Here is a 20,862-nt window from a genome sequence, read left to right on the forward strand (position 1 = left end):
CGCTGACTTTGTACGTCTGATTTATTTCTTATTGTATTTCAAATTATTCCTTTTACTTATACTTTTAAAATGGCTATTATTGATCACTAAAACTGACGTTTAACAAAAAGAGAAAGGGTTGTTTAAACGGTTACATTTCATTTTATTATCAGATTATGCACATTGATGTTTTATATTTTTAAAATGTAAAAGAGGGTTGTGTTTATTATGTTTTGTTATAAATATTCACGCAGTGAAGATATACGCTTTACGGTTTTTTAAATGAAAACGAAAAGAGAGTGAGTTTTACAACATATTTAGTTTTATTGTTGACTAAAATATAAATACTGAGATAACCGGAGTAGCCAGAGCGAGCTGAGACGAGAGACGCCCCCAAGAACGCTGCTGTTCCATTTGCAGAAGTTCGTTCTCCTCAGAGCCGTTGCACTTGCTGGTTCTCCTGAGTCGAACCTGGCTGGCAAGTCCAAACTTTGCGTAGCAGCTATACTTTCAGGAACGCCCATCTCTTCAGATCACGGAAGCAGGAAATAGTTTCTGGTGCACCTGACGCATTGTCAAACCGTCTAGTAAAACATACCAGGGTGAGATAATTCGTTCAGCCATCGGTAAGATACAACATTTCTTGCCCACATTTTATAATAAATCTATAAACTAACTTAAGCGGTGTCATACTTCGGTAAATATTTTGTTGTTACAGAATAGAGATGGAAATTGTAGGCTACAAGGTTTAGATTTGATGTTTCATAACGATTCTTTTAATACAATTGAGGGCGAACAAATTAACGTTTACGGCATTCAACGTTACAGCCTTCAGCAGGTGTTGCCAAATGATGACATCATTTTAACAGAATTAACAGATAACAAAACGAATATAAAAGTAATGCAGTTCTTGTAAAATATTTGTGTACCTAGACGTTTAATGTTTTTTTTTTTTAACAGCAGGATAACATCACACAGTTCTTAGTTTATTTATATTTCAGACATGACGAAATTGATTCATCAGTATGTGAGTCAAATATCTCCAACTGATCCATAAGTGTTTTGATTAAAGAATCGGTTCATAAGAGTTTGGATATTCACTTAAAAGAACCGACACAAAAGATTCGTTGTTTGGGAATCGAACTATTGTCGAACTGCATGTTTCATGCCGTTGAATACGTTTTGCTTCTTAAACTTAGGCCTATAAATATTATTTATCGTTTATGCTTTATGTATGTTTTTAATGACAGCTTAATTTTTATGATCTTTTCAAACGAACTAGTCTTTTTAGGTCACTATGTCAGAGAAAGAAGAGGAAACATTTAAGTCTGTGGACTTGAAGCAGCAAAATCAAAAGTCTCCAGTCACGTCAGAGAAAGATGAGGAGACATTCAATTCTGTGGACTTGGAGCAGCAAATTCAAAAGTCTCCAGTCATGTCAGAGAAAGATGAGGAGACATTCAAGTCTGTGGACTTGAAGCAGCAAAATCAAAAGTCTCCGGTCATGTCAGAGAAAGATGAGGAGACATTCAAGTCTGTGGACTTGAAGCAGCAAAATCAAAAGTCTCCAGTCACGTCAGAGAAAGATGAGGAGACATTCAATTCTGTGGATTTGGAGCAGCAATTTCAAAAGTCTCCGGTCACTATGTCAGAGAGAGAAGAGGAAACATTCAAGTCTGTGGACTTGAAGCAGCAAAATCAAAATTCTCCGGTCACTATGTCAGAGAAAGATGAGGAAACATTCAATTCTGTGGACTTGAAGCAGCAAACTCAAAAGTCTCCAGAACCAGACATCCATCCTCAACAATCTCCCAGTGAAACAGAAAAACCCAGCACACCTGCTGCAGAGGCCAAGGCAGAAACCACCCCCTCTCCACGTGCCTCAGCGGTCAAAGCTAAATGGCAAACATCTGCACAACAGTTTAAAGTCAAGAAATTTTTTGTCCTCAGGGTAATGTCTACTTTTTAAGTCTCATCGAAGTCTCTGTGTTTTCTGTGTTGAGGGCAAATCGATGTTCTACTGTGTTTGTAATCATTCTGACACATAATCTACACTTCTTTTGTATGTTGAGTGGTGTGGGGCAAACAAACCACGGTTGCTCTGCAGTACAATAGAATGAGGATATTCATACAAAAGGTGTGGTCAGCAGCAATCACCTTTTCAGCAAACAATGATAGTCTTAATACTCTTCACTCGTGGAGTACTGACATGTCTGCCAATATTCAGTTAAACATATATTCCTCACCTGCAGAGATCACTGAAAGCTGTCTTCCTGTTTTCTGTTTCCTCAGTCTACCTGAGGAGATTTGAATAGCAAATAGTGTCTGTTGGCCAGCTCAAAGACCAGATTTTGTTTTGTGAAAGTGGTGAAATGGGATCACTCATCCCTCAAAACCATTGTTCCCACTTACTCTAAAATAGAATTCCATTTTTATGACTAAGCACTATATTGTATTGTGTCTGGTATTGTAATCAGTGGCATCTTTGTCTCTGTATTCCTGGTGTGGCTCAACACTAACAAATTAATAGTTATTGTCATAGTAGTTAGAATCAAATCTTATAATATTTAGAATCAAATAGTTTCAAATAAATAAAACGGACTCGCCAAAGAATGTTGCCTGTAGGTAATTTGTAGGATCTTTTCAGTATACATCTGGCATACAAAGCACATCAAGGCTGACTTCTTTTAAAGTTTTAATCCATTTCAATGTTTCTTTCATATGGACACAATGTGCACAAGAACATGAAATGCTAATATTTGGTCAGTGTCAAACACACCCTTTTATAAAACATTTTTTATATGAACACTGGAAGAACATTGTGAACGTGACATTTTCCACTTCTCCAATGATTTACTGACAAAAATGTGTACAGTTATATGGCTTCAACATCCCAGACATTGTTTAACAAATAGTTTCACTAAATAAAATTGTCTTGTTAAAGGAACTTAGAACAAGTTTAGTTTGCATAAAAAAATATTTTAAAATGCCCCACTGGCCCCTAATGTACAGATGTCACTGGTTGTGATATGACTTGATGAAGATTAATTGTTGTGTTATGTCACATTTTAGCCTGGGACATTGGACCAAGGCATTGAAGATGTTAAATCGTTGGTGGATCCCACAGAAGATGGTGCTGTCCAGAGTGTTTGGCTCGTGGCTGAGTAAGAGTTTTTTTCTTTTTCAAAAAAACACCCTAGTTTAAGAGCACTTTTGAAGTAACCAAATATTGACTGCTCTGCTAATGTGCAACATTCACGTGGAGTAAGAGAATCTCATTTAGTTCTTTCACATGGCACTCACTCCAGGACACAATCCATTATCTCGCTCTGTGTTCTGTAAATAAGTAAAATGTACAGGAAATAAAGTGAAATAAACAGGGAGCAGAATGGAGCTGCTAAAATACATTTTGATAAATGTGTTGGCAGATGACATCTTCTATCTGTCTGTGAGCAGGCTTTCAGGAAACAGTTTGAAGGCCTTGCTATGTGATAATTAATAATATATATTATATTTCCCATGCTCCAGAGTAGTACCCAGAAGTACACACACACACACATACTTATTTACTGCTCTGTGGTTTGAGCTTAGGCTTGAAACAAAAGATGAAGTTCATGGAATTCATTCTTTTTGACTGATATATTTATTGATAGACATTGTAAGAAATAGCTTTAGCTGTACCTTGCCTTTTTGTGCTGTCAAAACAAAGACAATTGAAAGGCATAATAGGTTAGTTGCGTTAAATTAGCTTTAAATAGTCTCGTATTCCACATGTTCATTATCAAAGGATTCCTATAATAATTAAATGCATTATCTTGCCCTGTGCATGCCCTCACATTATGTGCATAATTTAAAATAAATGTAAAATAAGCTCATACAAAAATGTACAGTACCATGTAGGGGTGTAACAATATATCGTGCCACAATATATCGCAATACAAAAATGCAACAATACGTAATCACAAAGCCTTCTACTGTATGTGAACAGTCGTCCAACTCTTTGAAAACCTAGCAGTAATTTAGGGCTCCAGACTAAAATTTGGGAGCAGTAGCAGTTCTACAGATGGTGGCGCCGGCACCTGATTTGGTATAGTAATTAGTTAATTCAATCATAAAATTATTACTGTTTTGCATTAATAAGTACAGTTACTAATAATACTATTACACGTTTGTTTATTGGAAATTCAACAGTAAAGCACTGAGCTTGAATTGAGATGCAGATAAAATTAACTTATTAACAAAGGTAACTTGCAAAATCCTAATAAGACCCCCCCCCCAACAAGTCAATAAGTGCTCCTTTGCCACCATCTACTGGTTATAGTAGTAATTTCATGTATTTGTAAAAATAAAGGTGTTTCTCTGCCACTAAGTGTTAGGGCCCTATTTTAACGATCTAAGCGCATGGTCTAAAGCGCACTGTGCAAGCGCACTGAAATCCACTTTTGCTAGACAGGAAAAATGGCCGGCACGCCAGGCGCATGGTCTAAAAGGGTTGTCCCTATTCTCTTAATGAGTAAATGGGTGTGTTTTGGGCTTTACGTGCAATAAACCAATCAGAGTCTCATCTCCCATTCCCTTTAAATGCCAGTTGCGCTCGCACCATGGCGGATTCGCTATTTGATAGTGGAAAGACTCAACGCGTCTCCAGAGAGCAAACGAATCTGCTCGTGCGCGAGGTTAAAGAGTGCGAGCAGACCATCTACGGGACAAGCCGGATTCCATCATATATTTATTTACACAATAATAATCTTTTACATTGTAATCCTTTCATTTTTAATATTTGGCATGTTTGTGTGATGCTGCGCAAGTGTTGGATGTACGTGCGTTGTGGACCCGCCTAAAGGCGCACATTACTAACAAGCTCTTTAAATAACAAAAAAAAAAATATTGCGCCATTGACTTTAGACCAGGTTTCAGTTGGTCAATGGCACAGTCTATTTCAGTTGCCTCGAAATAGCAATGTGCCATCATTGTGCCTGCCCTGAACACACCTCGTTTTCAGACCAGCACGCCCATGGGCGCACAAATGGGCGCAAATGCATTTGCTATTTAAAGGGCACCTATTATGGCATTTAAAATGTTCCTAATATTGTTTTGGTAGTCCCCAACAACAGTTTTACATGCATGCAATGACAAAAAACACTTTTGTCTTATAATATGCATTTATTTTTACCGGATTTGCTCACCGACTACCAAATGATTCGTTCAACGACTCATTTTTCCAAACCCCTCCTTTGCGTGACGCTAATCTGCGGTGATTGGTCAGATGATCCAATCAGTTATTGTTTGCGTTAGCCCAACGCATAAACATATTGATAAAGCACTGCAGTATTACAAGGTATTGCTCTATTCTTTATGACAACTCCAATAACAACGACATACATTTCACATATTTTTTTTTTTTTTTACATTGGAGACCTAGAAGCTAAACATAACTTACACAACACACACAAATACTTATTGAGCATGCTACAAAACACATAAAAGCAACAATTATCAATAATACTTACAGGTTGTGATTCGGAGGAGGAAGCTGATGCAAATAAAATTGGTACTGAACCTTCCTTCAGTATAAACCGGCTCGCGAATCCACACTTGAAAGCATTTATGTTTGTAAAGCAATCGTCATTAAAATGACGCGAACACAGCACAAGGTTCGGCCTATACTTGTGTGGTATAGTTGTATATATGAACTGTAGCCACTTAGTCTTCAAATGCTCCTCCCTGGGCAGTGAAAAAAGGTCGCTTTTGATTCGCACTTCAGAACACAGCGTCTTGTTGTCTACATGATGTTTTCAAGTTTACCCTGGTGTCTGCGCGTACAATGAGTGGGCGTATCTTATTCAAATAACTTGTCAAGTTGACGTCGGGCTGAAACTAGCAAAAAATACTCGGGTCGTGCCTGGCGCTCCATTGCGCCGAGTGTATGATAGGGCCCATGGTTTTCTTACATCTTTTAGTTTTACAAATCATCACATTAATAATAACATTTAAATTGGATAATATTTAGAGCTTTGAAGTTCTGTAATAGTGTGAAGCACTTTAAAGCCCTTGAAAAGTGCTTGAATTTCACTCTCAAGAGACCCTGAGATGAATAATGTAAAAAAAAAAAAAACATTTATTTCTAACTATTTCTGCCACAATACCATGGTTACAGTTAGCATTACTACATTAAATCTTTGGTGAATGTTGGTGATTTGTGGACTGGAAAGCCTTCTATACTTGTTCATTCATGGCACAATGTTTCTCCTGGTTTCCACGTCAGCGATGTTTGATCTGATATCTGTGAATTTGAATGCTTCCTACAAGATCTCGCTGTGATGTTGTTAATTCTGCTGTGAATTCCAACGCTTTCTCGCTGGATCTCTCAGCGCTGTGTAATAATGCCGTTTATCAGTGGAACAAAAGTGGAACGAAACCGTACTACTCGTTTGAGCTGCGCAGTGTGGACCGTTTATCAGCTCGTAGCAATAACAGACACGCGACAGCGACAGCGCGACAGCGTGTCTGTTATTGCTACGAGCTGATAAACGGTCCACACTGCGCAGCTCAAACGAGTAGTACGGTTTCGTTCCACTTTTGTTTCATTTGCCGTTTGATATTTCTCATATGCAACAGAAATAGCACATCTCAGTTGGGAAACGTGATGGTGGAACCAGGCAGGAATTTTTTTTTCCGCAAAATCCGACCATTTGGTCGCAGTCTGGAGCCCTGTAATTTAGGGGTAAAGGAAGACTGTAGAGTTTAACAAGTCTTGTGACATCGAGGGGAACTCTTACATTATGCTTGCAGTATTACATCCAAAGGCCCTGGGGCACCGCTGAGAGCCAGAGGTCCTGTTAGTGTGTGTGTCTATGTGGTGTGTAAATGTTTGTGGTCTTTCACACCTATTACGTCCCCAGACCCACATACTCAGCCAAGGTGAAATTATTCCATTTGCCTTGTCAGAACTAAACAAGAAAAAAGTATACCTAAATAAGACACCAGGGTGCATAAAGGCCCTGTATTTTAGTAAGATTCTCATGTGCTGTTTCTGTCACTGTCCAGATCTGATGTTGTGAGTAAGAGAAAATACATTCACATAGAAGTTTACACATCTGGATACAAGTCTTGTGTGTTTTTACCTTGTCATCACTGAGTAAGTTTCACAATTCCTTGCTGAGAGAAAGTTTTAAGAAATCAAGAACATGCACAGCCTCTCGCTGTCTTTGTCTCATGGGCAGAAGCTTTCCATACATGCACTTTTCACTCGCTAATTGGGGCGAAAGCTCTGACAAAAGAAATGAGATTTGGTGTTTTGAAAAAAAAAAGTAATTCATGATATAAAAAGTAGCTTATGCATTAGTTATGCATTTTCCAAGCACATATCTTTGTTTTGACATAACATCTGGGATCTAAAAATGTGGGCATACATATTTTAAGAAGAATGCCAAAGGCAATTGCAGATATTTTGTAGCTTTTAGAATATGTAGGCCTACATAATTGAAACCCACATGATTATAGAAAATTTTGTGTGGATGAACTTAAAATAAAATAGTTTGGTCTCTTTTTCTTACTAAATGCTGTAGGTATAAAGTAGTCAAACAGACTACTGCAGCTTAAAATATAAAATACAAAATAAAAAAAATAAAAATATTAAGGGCTTCAATGGGTTTTTAAATTGAGGTCCGGGGAAATGCTAGGGGGTCTATGGAACATTTGAAATAAAAAATGCATTATATTGGCAACCATAGATTTTAACAGTGAGAACCAAAAGCATATAATCACATTTGCATATTTTTGTAAAAAAAGAAATCACATTACTTCTGACAGTGAATCAAGAATGCTTGATTTCATTGTAGCCATGTTTTTAAAGACAGTATTCTGCCTTGAACTGTACTCTTATATTGGGTAGAATAAAAGATACACTGTCAGTTTAATACAAAGTAAATATTTTCTACATAACATACTTGGCATGGAAAAGCCATTTAGAATAACTGGTATAGAAACAATACTGTGACAAGATTCACTCATCTACATGTGCCAAACTAATCTGTCAAACTCTAAATTAACATATGTCCAAGAACTTGTTTTAGAATCCTTATGTGCTTGATCAAAGCTGTGGAAGGATTGGGAACGACAGATTTATGGGAATGTAGGCTGTTGCTGGTGTAGTTACATTGATGTACTGTATGCAACACAGCAGAGGTCTGCAGTCGGGCCCAGTAGGGGACCCATGCTAACATGTTTCAAATAATTAAACTCATGTTAATTAAAGATGCTGTAAACGATTAAGCACTGTGAAGTTCCTGCCAGACTGCCACAGACATACTGCTGAGACATATTTCCGGGTGAAGCAGCAGAGCACTAGCACGTCATCTCAGTGTTGTCAAAGTAGTCAAAAGCAACAGTAGCAGAAAAGTAGCAACTGCTTATGAAGTTGAGTATTGTTCAAGGTGCTACTGCATCATATATCAGAGTACTGCCCACAAGGCTTTGGTTCTGACATTGGCCAGAATTGTATTATTGTGCATCGTTACAAGTAATACCCATATGTTTAATGCTCTCTCCCTTTTCCTGTGTAGGATCGATCATTGGAACAATGAGAAAGAGCGTTTGGTGCTCATCACAGAGAACACCCTTCTCGTCTGCAAGTATGACTTCATCATGCTTCACTGTGAGCAGATCCAGAAGATTCCACTCAACTTCATCGACCGCATCAGCCATGGTACCTTCTGCTTTCCACCAAATTCCCTCCTGAAGTGAGTAACACCCTTTCCTTCTTCAGTATCAGTTCATTCCTTGTTGAAAAGGTCACATCTCCCTAATGCAACAAAAAGTTTCTGAACGTTCTTCATTTGCCAGCAGTTCCTCAACTTTTAACCGTACAATTGATTTTCATAGTTTCTGTCAACTGTGACCGTCAGAACCAAAAATACAAGCATGGAAAATGATCTATGCTCCACTGATTGTTATTGTGCCACCGGTTGCCATGTGTAATGAAGCCTTGTACATTCAAGAACCCTCAGAAGGTCTTTTTCTAAGAAACATCTTCCACACTGGCTTATTGCCAGTTCTGTTAATCAGTTGTAAATTCCTCCCCACCTTTTGCATGTCATGCTTAATTGCATGATAAGAGGAAAGTCTGGGGAGAGATAGAGCACTAAGAGAGGTGCTCCATATGTAGATGACAAACTTGCAGGGCTTGTCGAGAATGAGAGATGGACTCCTGTTCTGCTTCAGTAAGGACATTGTGGATGTGATAACTGCAAGTAAAGAGAAGCCAGTGTTACTTTAACTGCTTGGTGGTCTTAATAGTAGCTGGACACCTGGTTGAAAATAGTTGGTTATCGAAAAGTTATATGAATAGGAGACACACTACTGTTCAAAAGGTTTGGGGTCAGTAAGATATATTTTTTTTTTTTCAAAGATGCATTAAATTAACTTTTGCATTGTTACATAAATAAATAAATATAATCAAATAAATGCTGTTCGTTTACTTTCTATTCATTAAATAATTCTAAACATTTTATATTTTAAATTGTAATAACATTTCACAATATTACTGTTTTTAATGTATTTTTTTATTTTTATTTATTACTGTAGAAAATGCTAAATTGATTTATATTATATTTTTTGTTATATACTGTTATTGCACATCAAAATTAATTAATTACTGAATAAGTTATTGGATTTATGTCAGTAACATATCTTTTTTCATAAGACTCATAACTGAGTTGCCACTGGAGTACCCAGGTGTTCCAACTGGCATCAGTAACCTGTAATATTCTCACATTAAAGCACTTTGTATGTTTGTGAATATTTAAGCCAATGGCTTTTGACTCTCATTCATTTCTGTAGATTTCTCCATCCTCCATAAAGCCTTAAACAGACAAATGAGGAAAATCTGAGACCATGAGTCATTTTTCTTAACCGTATTAGCAGTTTTTACAGGGTGATAATACCCACAATGCAGCAGGATTTGACAAATGCTATCAGAGGGGAAGGAGGCCAGAGCCTCTTTTCTTCTCTTAATTTTTGTGTGGAGGGATTATGTGAATAGAAATGGGATGTAAGGAGGACTTTATAACGCAGGGAGGGGAGAGCTGTCAGTACAGCTCTTGTGTAACCGATTAGTGGTAGAAATTAATGTAGTCCTTTCATCCAAACCTTTTAAAGCTGGCTCAGGGGACACCAACCCAAGTAAAACTAATTTGATGAATAAAACGTAATGTGGCATGAAGTGCTTAGGAGAGGCAGGCCGTATTGGGCTGACTTTATCTCCCCACATTACATTCAATTATAAATAAAACGCCACTGAAAACCACCCTAGAGTGATGGAGGAGAAAGGCAAGCTTTAAAGCCACTCTCTTCCTTTTTCCTTTTCCTTCCATTTTTGCTTAATAATTTCTTTCCATCTCCCTCATTATTTTGTCTTTTCGCAAACTTAATCTCATGCTCAAGCTGTCAGTTGTTTCTTTTAAACAACTGTGCATGCAGTTCTCCACTCATGTTCTCCTTTTTACTCACAACACACCACTTAAATATTATTCTTATTGATATCCAGGCTGTCATTTCAACTACATTTCTTTTGTCTCTTCAGCTTTAATCACTCCAGTTGATGAGTCGTTTATTCTGTTATTGTCAGTCACCTGTTAGCTGTTTTTGTACAGAACCCCATTTACAGTACAGTAGTGGGACAGCAGAATGCTAACAAACTCAAAAAGGTAAACCTCAGTAATTACCTAACACCACTGTCCAGCATCAGTCCGATGAATTAGTGAATATTGAGTGAATGGAATAAATCATGTATACAGCAAATTGTGATGCCCCACATCACAATATGGTTGCATGCATTTGTGCATTCTAAGGAAACTTAAGGTGTGTTCACACTTGTAGTTCAATTTTCTGGTTCTTTTGGTCAAAGAAAATGATACATTTAACGTTGGTTCACTTAGTGTTCACAGTGTCATTTTTAAGACCGAACTTAAAGACACAAAACAAAAAGATACAGCTTTTATGACATGTATTTTGAGACGGAACTTAACGAACGTTCTAAACCAATACTGTATTCTGGGCTAAATGCGCTAGTTGTAAGTGCGTACATATGGTATTTTTACCAGCTGAGAGCTTGTGAAGAGCTTAGAAAATGTGTAAAGGAGTCAAAACTACCAAACTGTAATGGGTAACGTAGCTCCTATGATGAGAAAAACTGTCCGAAATCGCAAACTGTCTGAGTAGGTACTACATTTGAGGGAATATTATGATTTTGGTTGCAGTGCAGGTATTCTGTCCTTTTTAGGGTCGCATATTGTGACATCACATCCTGTTTTTGGTTCGTTTAGATGTCATTGGTCTGTTGCATTTGTATTTCAGTCAAACCGCACCTTTTCTTTTGGAAGCTGACCCTTTTCAGTGGTCTCGGTACGCTTGTTTGGTATGCACCAGGTTTCAAACTTATTCAAATGTACCGCACTAACAGAGCAATGTCACCAGAGTCTGTTTAAGTTTAACCAAACACACCCTCAACACACCCTTAGTGTGTGAGTTTTTGTGCAACTGTGTTTGTGTTGCTTTGAGCAATTGGATGTTGACACTTGGGGATTTTTTGGTCATTAGTTTATCAAAGTATCAGCTGAATATTATTGTAATATCCCTGACAGGGTGATCAGGACCCCATGGGTTTTGTATCATCTGACTTATTTTCTGCTACCACTATGGGTATATTAATGGAATATATTACTATTTTGTTACCGATACGGATAAGTGTTCTTTATTAATTTATCAGTATCAGTCAAGATTAGATACACTACCATTCAAAAGTTTTGTGAAATATTAAAATTTAAAGCTGCAGTCCGCAGTTTTTCCTCTTTATCGCCATCTCTGTTTGAAATCTGCAATTGCAGTTATTCGCAGAATTATCAACTTTACATGAGTTGTACTTTGACACGGCACAGCGCGGATGAACACAATGTTTGAGGAGAGTGTGAGGCTGTCAGTCACTACGCCGGTGTGGATACTGGCATTCAGAATCACAGATTATTCTTTTTGAAAGTATGACCAACATAAGAATTTACACCGGAAAATGTCATCTGAACAAGTAAGAAACATCCACTTTTGTTCTGGTTCTGACATTGCAGTAAATCGCGCTGATTAAATCTAACAATCGCTTATCATATCACGCAAAACCGTGCAAATTATACTTTGTTCTCAAATTGTTAATGTTAATAACGTCAGCATTGCGTGATTACATGTAATGTCATTCCGATATTATCCTTGTTTTCGCATGGGTCCGGTTGCAGTCTCTTTTTTTCTGTAGCCACTCCGAAGTCCGAACAAAGTCTTTTGCATTTTACAACCGGTGAATCTGTTGTCACTGGTGATTGTTGTTTGAACCTTTCTGGATCCGCCATCAAATTGATAAGTTTAATTATATCAAGTGCTGTGAGAAAAGGCTATAAATCTCCACCTCCAACATCCTCACACACAACATAGCCTACTAGCCGAGACTCCTTCTTTATGTGTACAGATGTGTGTGTGCAGATGTGTGTGTACTGATGTGACGTAATGAAGCAAAGACATGCTCGAATCTCCCGCAGAAATCCACCAGTACCACTGGAATTAAAAACATTATTACAAGCTTACCGCTTTGAATCTAGCTAAGGCAAGCAGATAGTTTTGAACACTGGCTGGCTGTGTATTTTCTCAAATATGTATTTTGGATAATTTTTAACCCAAAAAAAGCTACGGACTGCAGCTTTAAAACAGCTGTTTGTAACATATTTCAAAATGTAATTTATTCCTGTGATGGCAATAGCTGAATTTTCAGCATCATTACTCCAGTCTTCAGTGTCACATGATCCTTCACAAATCATTCTTATATGCTGATTTGTTGCTTTAGAAACATTTATTATTATTATTAATGTAAACTGTGATAGTTTTTTTCTTCTTAGGATTCTTTGATTAATAGAAAGTTCAAAAGAACAGCATTTATATGACAGATTTTTTTTGTCACATTACAAATTTCTTTACTGTCACTTCTGATCAATTTATTGTATCCTTGCTGAATAAAAGGATTCATTACTTTAAAAAATCATAATGACCCCAAACTTTTAAATGGTAGTGTATATCTGCCAATATTGTATATTTATGTCCACCTGTTTTCACATTTAGGTTACATTTATTGTCATCTCTAGGAGCATTTTTATGTACTGCATAATGTTTTAGAAGATCTCAATATGAATATCCATTTTTCATATTGTAAGTAATGTTGTGATGCCTAAATTCAGCTGTAGAGTTTAAAACTATTGATTTTAATTTAATGTATAGTATTTTTTTTTTTTTTTTTTTTCAAAGTAGTATAGAATGTAATTAATAACATGAAAATAATTAACTGTATCAGCCAGAATTTGAATGTGCATTCCTATATTCTCAGCTCTGTCGAAAACATTCAGTCATACATAAAGCCTTCAAGCCATCAGATTTCCAACAATCAGTGCAGGACATGTGGGGAAAAGGTGTGCTGATTATGTGTGGGCTTTTGCCATGAGTCATTACAGTGATAAATGATTGGACTACTGCCTTTACTGAGAATAAGAGAGACAAGCAATTCTTTTTGAGATTCTCTACCCTTTCTGTTTTTAATTTCTAAGCTTCTAAGACAATACACCTCTTAAGAAAGAGCACTGGATGGATATTCATACAGTCCAGTATTTTTTTTTTATGATAATCAGATTTATTTACAGTGCAGCCCAAAAAAATGCAGTGGCTCCACCATGACCAAGTTCTATCATGGGTTATAGCAAGGGTTTACTCCAGATGTCTGTAGGCCACTGATACCTTCCCTTAACTGCAGGGAGAATGGTTCATGGTGGTTTTGAATAAGTCTTAGCCCAAGTGTGGTGCAAAGAGAGTTCATTCAATGTGGCTGGACGAAGAAGTGTGCAGTGTTTTCAAAAAGTGCTTTTCACCCAGACTGTCTAGACAAGGTAATTACCCATCTACCCTGCACATCACTCATGTGTCCTTGGTAGCTCGTGCTGACAAGAGCCTTTTTTTAAAAACATTTTTATGGAACGTTGCTTTAAAAATATATCCAGCATTTCAAGTGTAAAGAGGATGTTTATGAAACATCAAAATGTGTCAGACTTGGAGGCAATTTTCAGCTTTCTGTCAAATGAAAACATACTGATAATGAAATATGCAACTAAGCATGAAGATTGTCATTACAAAACTTGGATAGGCAAAGCGATAACCTTATATTTCCACAGAGAAGACGTAGAGAACAACTAGTTTTCAATGTTAATATACTTTAAAATGTAACTTATTCCTGTGATGGCAAAGCTGAATTTTCAGCAGCCATTACTCCAGTCTTCAGTGTCACATGAAGTCGTTCTATAAACTTTGATGCTCAAGAAAGATTTCTTGTTGTTCAAGTAGTTCTTGTTGAGTAGAAAGTTCAAAAGATTTATTTGAAATAGAAATCTTTTGCAACGTTACAAATGTCTGTACGGCTACGTCCTTGCTGAATAAAATTATTCATTTTTGTATATAGCTTTCAAATTAAATTAAATACTGAATTGCTGTGTGTGTATATATATATATATATATATATATATTCCACCCCATCACATTATTGGACACTTGATAATGAATCATTTTGTCAGCAGAGGGGGCAATTTCACACATTTAGACCAGCTGTGCACATATGAACCTCATCCAGTTCATATCCCCCCACAACTGCACCGTAACCAAAACCACCTTGCGCACATTACCTGATTAAGAACAACATTGCCGATATAACTTCTGAATTACTTTAAGCTTTTTAATTTGGCAGATTTCCTATGCCTTGCAATCAATCTGAGCTGTTTCCATTAAGTGCACTGGGTGGGGTAAAAACTACACAAACAGAACTGTATTGAAGCATTCATTGTGATTGACTTCCTGGGAAGGATTAGCTAAAGTTTACATAGGGATTTGTTAACCATTTCTTAACTATGTGTCAACATGCTAGTGCTTGCCAGGTCATTTAGTGTATTGACTGTGTCCACTGCGCTCATGTATAATAATGTGTCAGCACTGTTTGGACCTGAGAGACTCTAGTCTGATTTGTCATTTTCAGGAACTGGAAGCATAGCGCTAAATCTCTAAATCTTGTGGTGTTTTAAAGTATATGGAGAACGCTGATTTATGCCTAATTGCAATAAGATATTGCCTATATAAAACAGAAGCATTATGATGCATCATTTCTCGGCATTTACTTTCCTTGATCTTCACCTCCTGAAGGAAATTAGTCACTGGGATAAAGCCCCACCTATTTCATCCTCTCGCCCTTTTTCTCTTGCTCTGAAATATGTTGCATGAATTTTGTTTTTCGATCATGTCAAGTAAAAGACTGGTTCACGGATGGCCCACCACAGTGAGTGGCCGTGCTGCTCAATCGTGGGATCTATTGAGCAATCTGGGGATTTGTTTGTTGGCTCTGGCACTCCGTGAGCCACTTGCCCTGACAGCTGTAGCAGACCTCTGATATTCATCTAGTGTGTTGACTTACCAGTCCTCAGCCATACATAAGTGCAGTCGACCGCTACAGGAATTTCAAGACGCTGCACCAGAGATTAACTAAGAATACATTTGAGTGTGTGTGTGTGTGTTTCTTGTTGTGTTTATTTTTGAGTCATTCTACAATTGGTGACATTTCAATCTGGAAGTTGTTCAAAAACTAAACTCATCAATCCTAAATTAAACCAACTGTGCTATTTGCTGTGCTATTTGAATAATTGTATCTTCTTGTGTCATTCGAGGTTATGATAAATGATTATAGTAAAAACAATTTACCATTGACTGCTATGTTCTTGTCAGTGAGATTGCTACTTATTAAAGCTAATAGCAACTAGTAACATTTGTGACTTCACAAAAATAACTAATTGGGCGTTCAGTGGCACTGATGTAATGAGGATTGAAGCTTTTTTCTATAAAGGTTCTTTTTGGTGTTTTTGTATTGCAATAGACTAGATTCTAGCATTGAAGGATGAAAGGGCATTCGAAAATTTCTCCAATAAACCGAACGAGTATCCGGTAAGCCAATCATATAAGGGCCCTGATGTCACTGAATCACTTTCAGAGATTTACTTGTCACCATTTGCAGATACCTTTGAAATCAACGAGTAGTTGTGTACAGTATAATGAATCACAACTGTTGCATAAGTGTCCAAAATCTCTAAATAAACCACAGTTGTTGTTTTTTTGTAAGACTTCAAAACAAACATGTAAACATGGTGAAAATGAATGAAGCTGTTTTCACACAAAAGCAGTTTAAGGAATTTAATTTGGAAGTCTTCCTCTGGGGGAGGGACTTTGACACTATTGACATTAAGAGTGACAGTTGCTTTAATGTGAATATGAAAAATAAATCAATATTAGTGCTGTCAATCGATTAAAAATTAATTAATCACACATTTTTCTGTAATTAATCGCACCTAACATTAAAGTTTTTAATATAATTTTATATTGTAATAATTTCACATGTAGAAGAAACAAAGACAGTAGCCTATATTTTAAATACTTGTTTAATGTCATCTTTTTATGAAAGGCATCATCGATACCAATACTGCTACTGATTTTTTTTCCTCAATTTTAGCCAATAATTATAGCCATTTATCATTACAGTATAATTGAAAGCTACGACGACGTCAAATACGACGATATTAGGATTGGCGGCAGGCCTGGACTGGTAATCTGGCATACCGGGCAAATGCCCGGTGGGCCGATGTGCTTTTTGGGCCGATACATCTCATACTTCTTTTTTTTTCCTTAATGGCCCATAAATCTCGTACATCGGCGGCCCATTCGTTTTGTTTTCTTTTGCTTAATTGGCGGTGCTGGGTTAGTGCCGGTGTAATGCATTGGTAAAAAAAAAGTCAGAGTTAGTTTTTTTTTTTTTTTTTTTCTGACAGACCGGCCCATGAAACGCGTAGATCAGCGTGTTCTTTTCTTGGTTCTTTTCTTGATGGACACTGGGCTGGCCCAATCACATCTTTAAACGCCACCTTCTCTGGGCTCTGAGCGAGCGTGCAGTGTAAGTGTGTATCTGTCAACATAGTCAGAGAGATGGAGAAGAAATGCAAGGAATGTGAAGAGAAATAGCGTGAAAAATAGATACTGGCCCTTCGAGCAGACGCTGTAAAGTGTGTCAAAATATGTTTTCTGCAGCAGCAGGACCTTAATCAGCTCCAGTGGCAGATGAGGATAGTGAGGAGGATCAGGAGAGAGATGAGATAGTGTAGAGCCTGCGCAGTAAGCAGAACTACTTTCAACTATGTCATGAGTGTAGGGAACCCATTACCCAGTTACTCATTATTTCCACATCTGCATAGTTGACGATTACCACAATTTACTAAATTTAATGAGACACGTTTGTAAACCATGTTTTCCGCCAAAATAAAAGCTTGATGCAGTTTCCGCCAAAATAAAAGATCATGTGCTTATCTCTTTCAAGTAAAGAAATCAGTACAAAACTAATTATGAAAGTTTCCTTTATTTTTCAGTGCATTTGTTTTTACAATATATGGCTATTTCTGTCATGGGATTAATATTATAACTATTAGTATGTAGTAGTGTAATTTAGACGGACACTGTTACTAAAAGAGGTTTGAAATTTTCTTTGTTTAATTTGCACACTGAATATGGGTTGGAGCTTTTCTCTCAAAGTGCACCAGATTGATGAATTTAACATTAAAATGCACAACATTTTCTTATGGGGGAGCATGCCCACGAACCCCCCTTAGAAGGCCAGAGGTCCTAGCCTGGTTCTACCAGACTCTCGAACATTTAATTTGTACAGAGAGTCTGGCACCGCTCCATTGACAATCGTTAACTTCCTTGTAGGCGGGTACTCTATTGAAGTCTAAAACTATTGGATCTGCACAGTCACTCTGGATCTGCCACCAATCGCTAACGTTTGCTCGTGATGTATGTCGAACCCCGTGGGGAGGAGGGCCACAACATCATGGCCAAAACAAAACTAAGCAAAGATTGTTCTTGCTCCGAATTTAACTTCTTGATATTCGGCAGCGTTGCTACAACGGACCGAATGGCTTTGCTCGCATCTTTCTCCGCTGCCATTACTGAACTACAACTCAAAATAACGCACGACGTCATCGTTCTCAGCCACTCCCTCTGTTCGCTGATTGGCCCTACAAAAAATTGATCGGAGAAAACCAAAGTCTACAGCAGAATCCCAGACGTAGTACTGAAGGAAAATGAAATTGAGCAGAAGTGCGTAGGAGGGCGCAGCCAGGCTACAGAGGTCCACCCACCTCAGTTTTACCAAAAATCCTGTGAGAGACACTGGTATTGCTATGCCAATGCAGCTTATAGCTTGTTGTTTGGATGCATCACTGTGGAATATTGTTCAATTGTATTAATAAATGACAATTTTATACTTATTTCATATGTTAACTCTCACTCGTTCCTACTCACTCATTACATGGCATTAGTGGTTTAAGGAATAGGAGTTGGTATTCATATTCAAGGGCGTGCAAAGATGGGTGGTGTTTATGATCATATGTTGTGGGCCAGTCTGGGCCAAAATACCAGGGCCGATTTTTTTTGTGATTTGGCAGGATGGTTCTGTTCTGGGCAAGAACTCCCTGCACATCCATGCAGCCTAGCATGGATAAGAGCAGTGAGAGCAGCAATAACCCCCCTTAGGGTAAACAGAACAGAACCAACATGAATGTATTATAGATATCATTAATTCACGATTTTAAAGTACAACATAATCGAGAATTTATTCTGATTCAAGGGGAATCAGAATGCCATACTGACTGACGAGAGGAGGAGCTGGGGATGGAGGAGGGTAATTAGCTCCTGAGAAACGCGATCGCTGCTGATAATACTGAAGGATCTTATATACTGTATGTATACACTACAGTGATAGGAGTCGTATTCCTATAGGTAGACGTGGATCAGCTGAGTTTCAGCTGATGCGAGCTTAACGTGACCTGCCAGAACTGACCCTACGCTTAATATTTATTAAAAAAGTCTAAAAACTTTTAATTTAAGTGAAGTTAAAACAATATTCACATAAACCCATTATAATAAATGTCACATATACATGTGCCCTTTAGTATGTCAGGGCTCAATTTTTTCTATTGGCCCAGTCAGACCAGTTCAGATTTTTTCTTGCCCTGTCAAAATGCACAAAAAGTAATTTTTTTCATTGTTTTTAACCCGTGTAACCTTGTAAATAATGCTTTAAGATTTGTATGTAGATCTAACAGGTAGGATATATACAGAAATTGAATAGTTATCAAACACTTCAGTCTTCACTGCATAAATTATAAATTAAATGTAGATTAATCCTTATTAAAGCTACAAATGTTATTCATTCAAGAGCATTGAGTGATTTTCTCTTTTTCCTTTGTTCTTTGATGATGCTTAATGACAAACAGCAGCAGGTTTATTGGGCTGCTGTCACTTTAATACTTGCCGCTCATGATGCGGATCTGACACACATCTCATTTTCTCACTACTCTTTACGTTTATTTAAGACTTTATTTAACTCATTTAAGACTGTGCTTGCAAGGATACTCGACAAAACAGGCATTTTGACATAATTTTGTGTTTTTGTCCATTCAAGCGATGTCTGAAGTGGCTTTCTGTGCGCACGAGTCGTGTGTGTTGGTGGTAATTACTGCAATTACGTGATTTCAACTTGTTAAAAGCATTCATGTCCTTGTAGAGCTCGTAATTGCAGCTTGTAAGATGGGAATTGTCTGAGAGTTCCTACGTGTACCATGCGACTACTGTACCACCTGACCACCGCAGATTTAGTGGTGCCATTAAAACGCCAGTAATTCCCAGTCCGAGGACGTGAACAGCTCTGAATATAACTTCACTTGTCGTCTAGAGACTACGGTAATTACGACATGGCGTGAATGCAGCATAAGTCACACAGACTGGAAATTCACAGACGCGCCAGTACAGCACTACGTTCTCTTTTGTGTTTTATCGCGCTTGAATGGTTTAAAAAAATTTGCATGAATAAGACTGTCGTCATATAATGTAACGCTAGCCAAAGGTTGACGGGGGAAAAAACGGATGCTGCATTAATTCAGTTAAATATTTTAAAGAAGTTAAACTGAAAAAATTATGGACGTGGTGTCTGTGACCTCACCCGTAGGTTTCAGAAGAGCATTTTTGAAGGCCAAAGTGGGCGTAGCCTGCCGTCGACATCTTGGCAGCATGTCACTGCGTGTCACTCCCAGATAACTGAAAATGGGCAAAGAGGCGGGATTAGCTGAGGTGAGGCTAACAGACAGCAGATAAACGGCTAGTAGTGACAGCAGCGGTAATCCACCTGTCACTCAAGTGGCCACACCCTAATTATGCAGAACTTTAAGGCTTAATATAATTTAAAGGGTGGTATAATGCCCCTTTTCACAAGATGTAAAATAAGTCTCTGATGTCCCCAGAGTGTGTATGTGAAGTTTTAGCTCAAAATACCCCACAGATTATTTTTTACAGCATGTTAAAATTGTCCCTTTTTGAGGATGAGCAAAAAACGTGTCGTTTTGTGTGTGTCCCTTCAAATGCAAATGAGCTGCTGCTCCCGGCAACAGAGGGCGGAGCTTCAAGAACTTGTGTGTGTTAGCAGCTCCGATTACCTCACGCAGACAAGCACTAAAACTAGTGCTGCACGATTAATCGAATCGCAATCGTAATCGCGATGTCAAACCTATGCGATTATATAACGCAAAATGCCGCGATTTTATATGAACACAGCATCTCTTCTTTTTTGTCATCCTTTGACTAGTGTTACATGATCCCGCTCTTATTCGTGCAAATGCCTTAAAACCATTTTGCACGACAAGAAGTCAAAAGAGAGCGCGCTGCCTGTGA

At 37.8% G+C, this 20,862-nt stretch overlaps 1 protein-coding gene across 2 annotated transcripts in view; it reads left to right on the plus strand.

The window, feature by feature from the left end:
• The first annotated feature begins 512 nt into the window (after positions 1-512).
• The window catches only part of tprg1 (tumor protein p63 regulated 1), a 32,676-nt gene continuing 12,326 nt past the window's right edge, over positions 513-20,862 (plus strand). Inside the window, exons 1-4 of one of the 2 annotated variants that reach the window (XM_056246339.1) lie at positions 513-605; positions 1,262-1,930; positions 3,052-3,143; positions 8,544-8,720. In XM_056246339.1, coding sequence (XP_056102314.1) covers positions 1,277-1,930; positions 3,052-3,143; positions 8,544-8,720 — 923 coding nt within the window. In that variant the 5' untranslated portion in view covers positions 513-605; positions 1,262-1,276. The remainder of the gene's footprint in view (positions 606-1,261; positions 1,931-3,051; positions 3,144-8,543; positions 8,721-20,862) is intronic. The other variant, XM_056246338.1, reaches the window with a different exon arrangement.

The sequence above is a fragment of the Rhinichthys klamathensis genome, unplaced genomic scaffold, assembly GCF_029890125.1.
Source record: "Rhinichthys klamathensis goyatoka isolate OS25496 unplaced genomic scaffold, OSU_Roscu_1.1 h1tg000036l_1, whole genome shotgun sequence".
Lineage (NCBI taxonomy): Eukaryota > Metazoa > Chordata > Actinopteri > Cypriniformes > Leuciscidae > Rhinichthys > Rhinichthys klamathensis.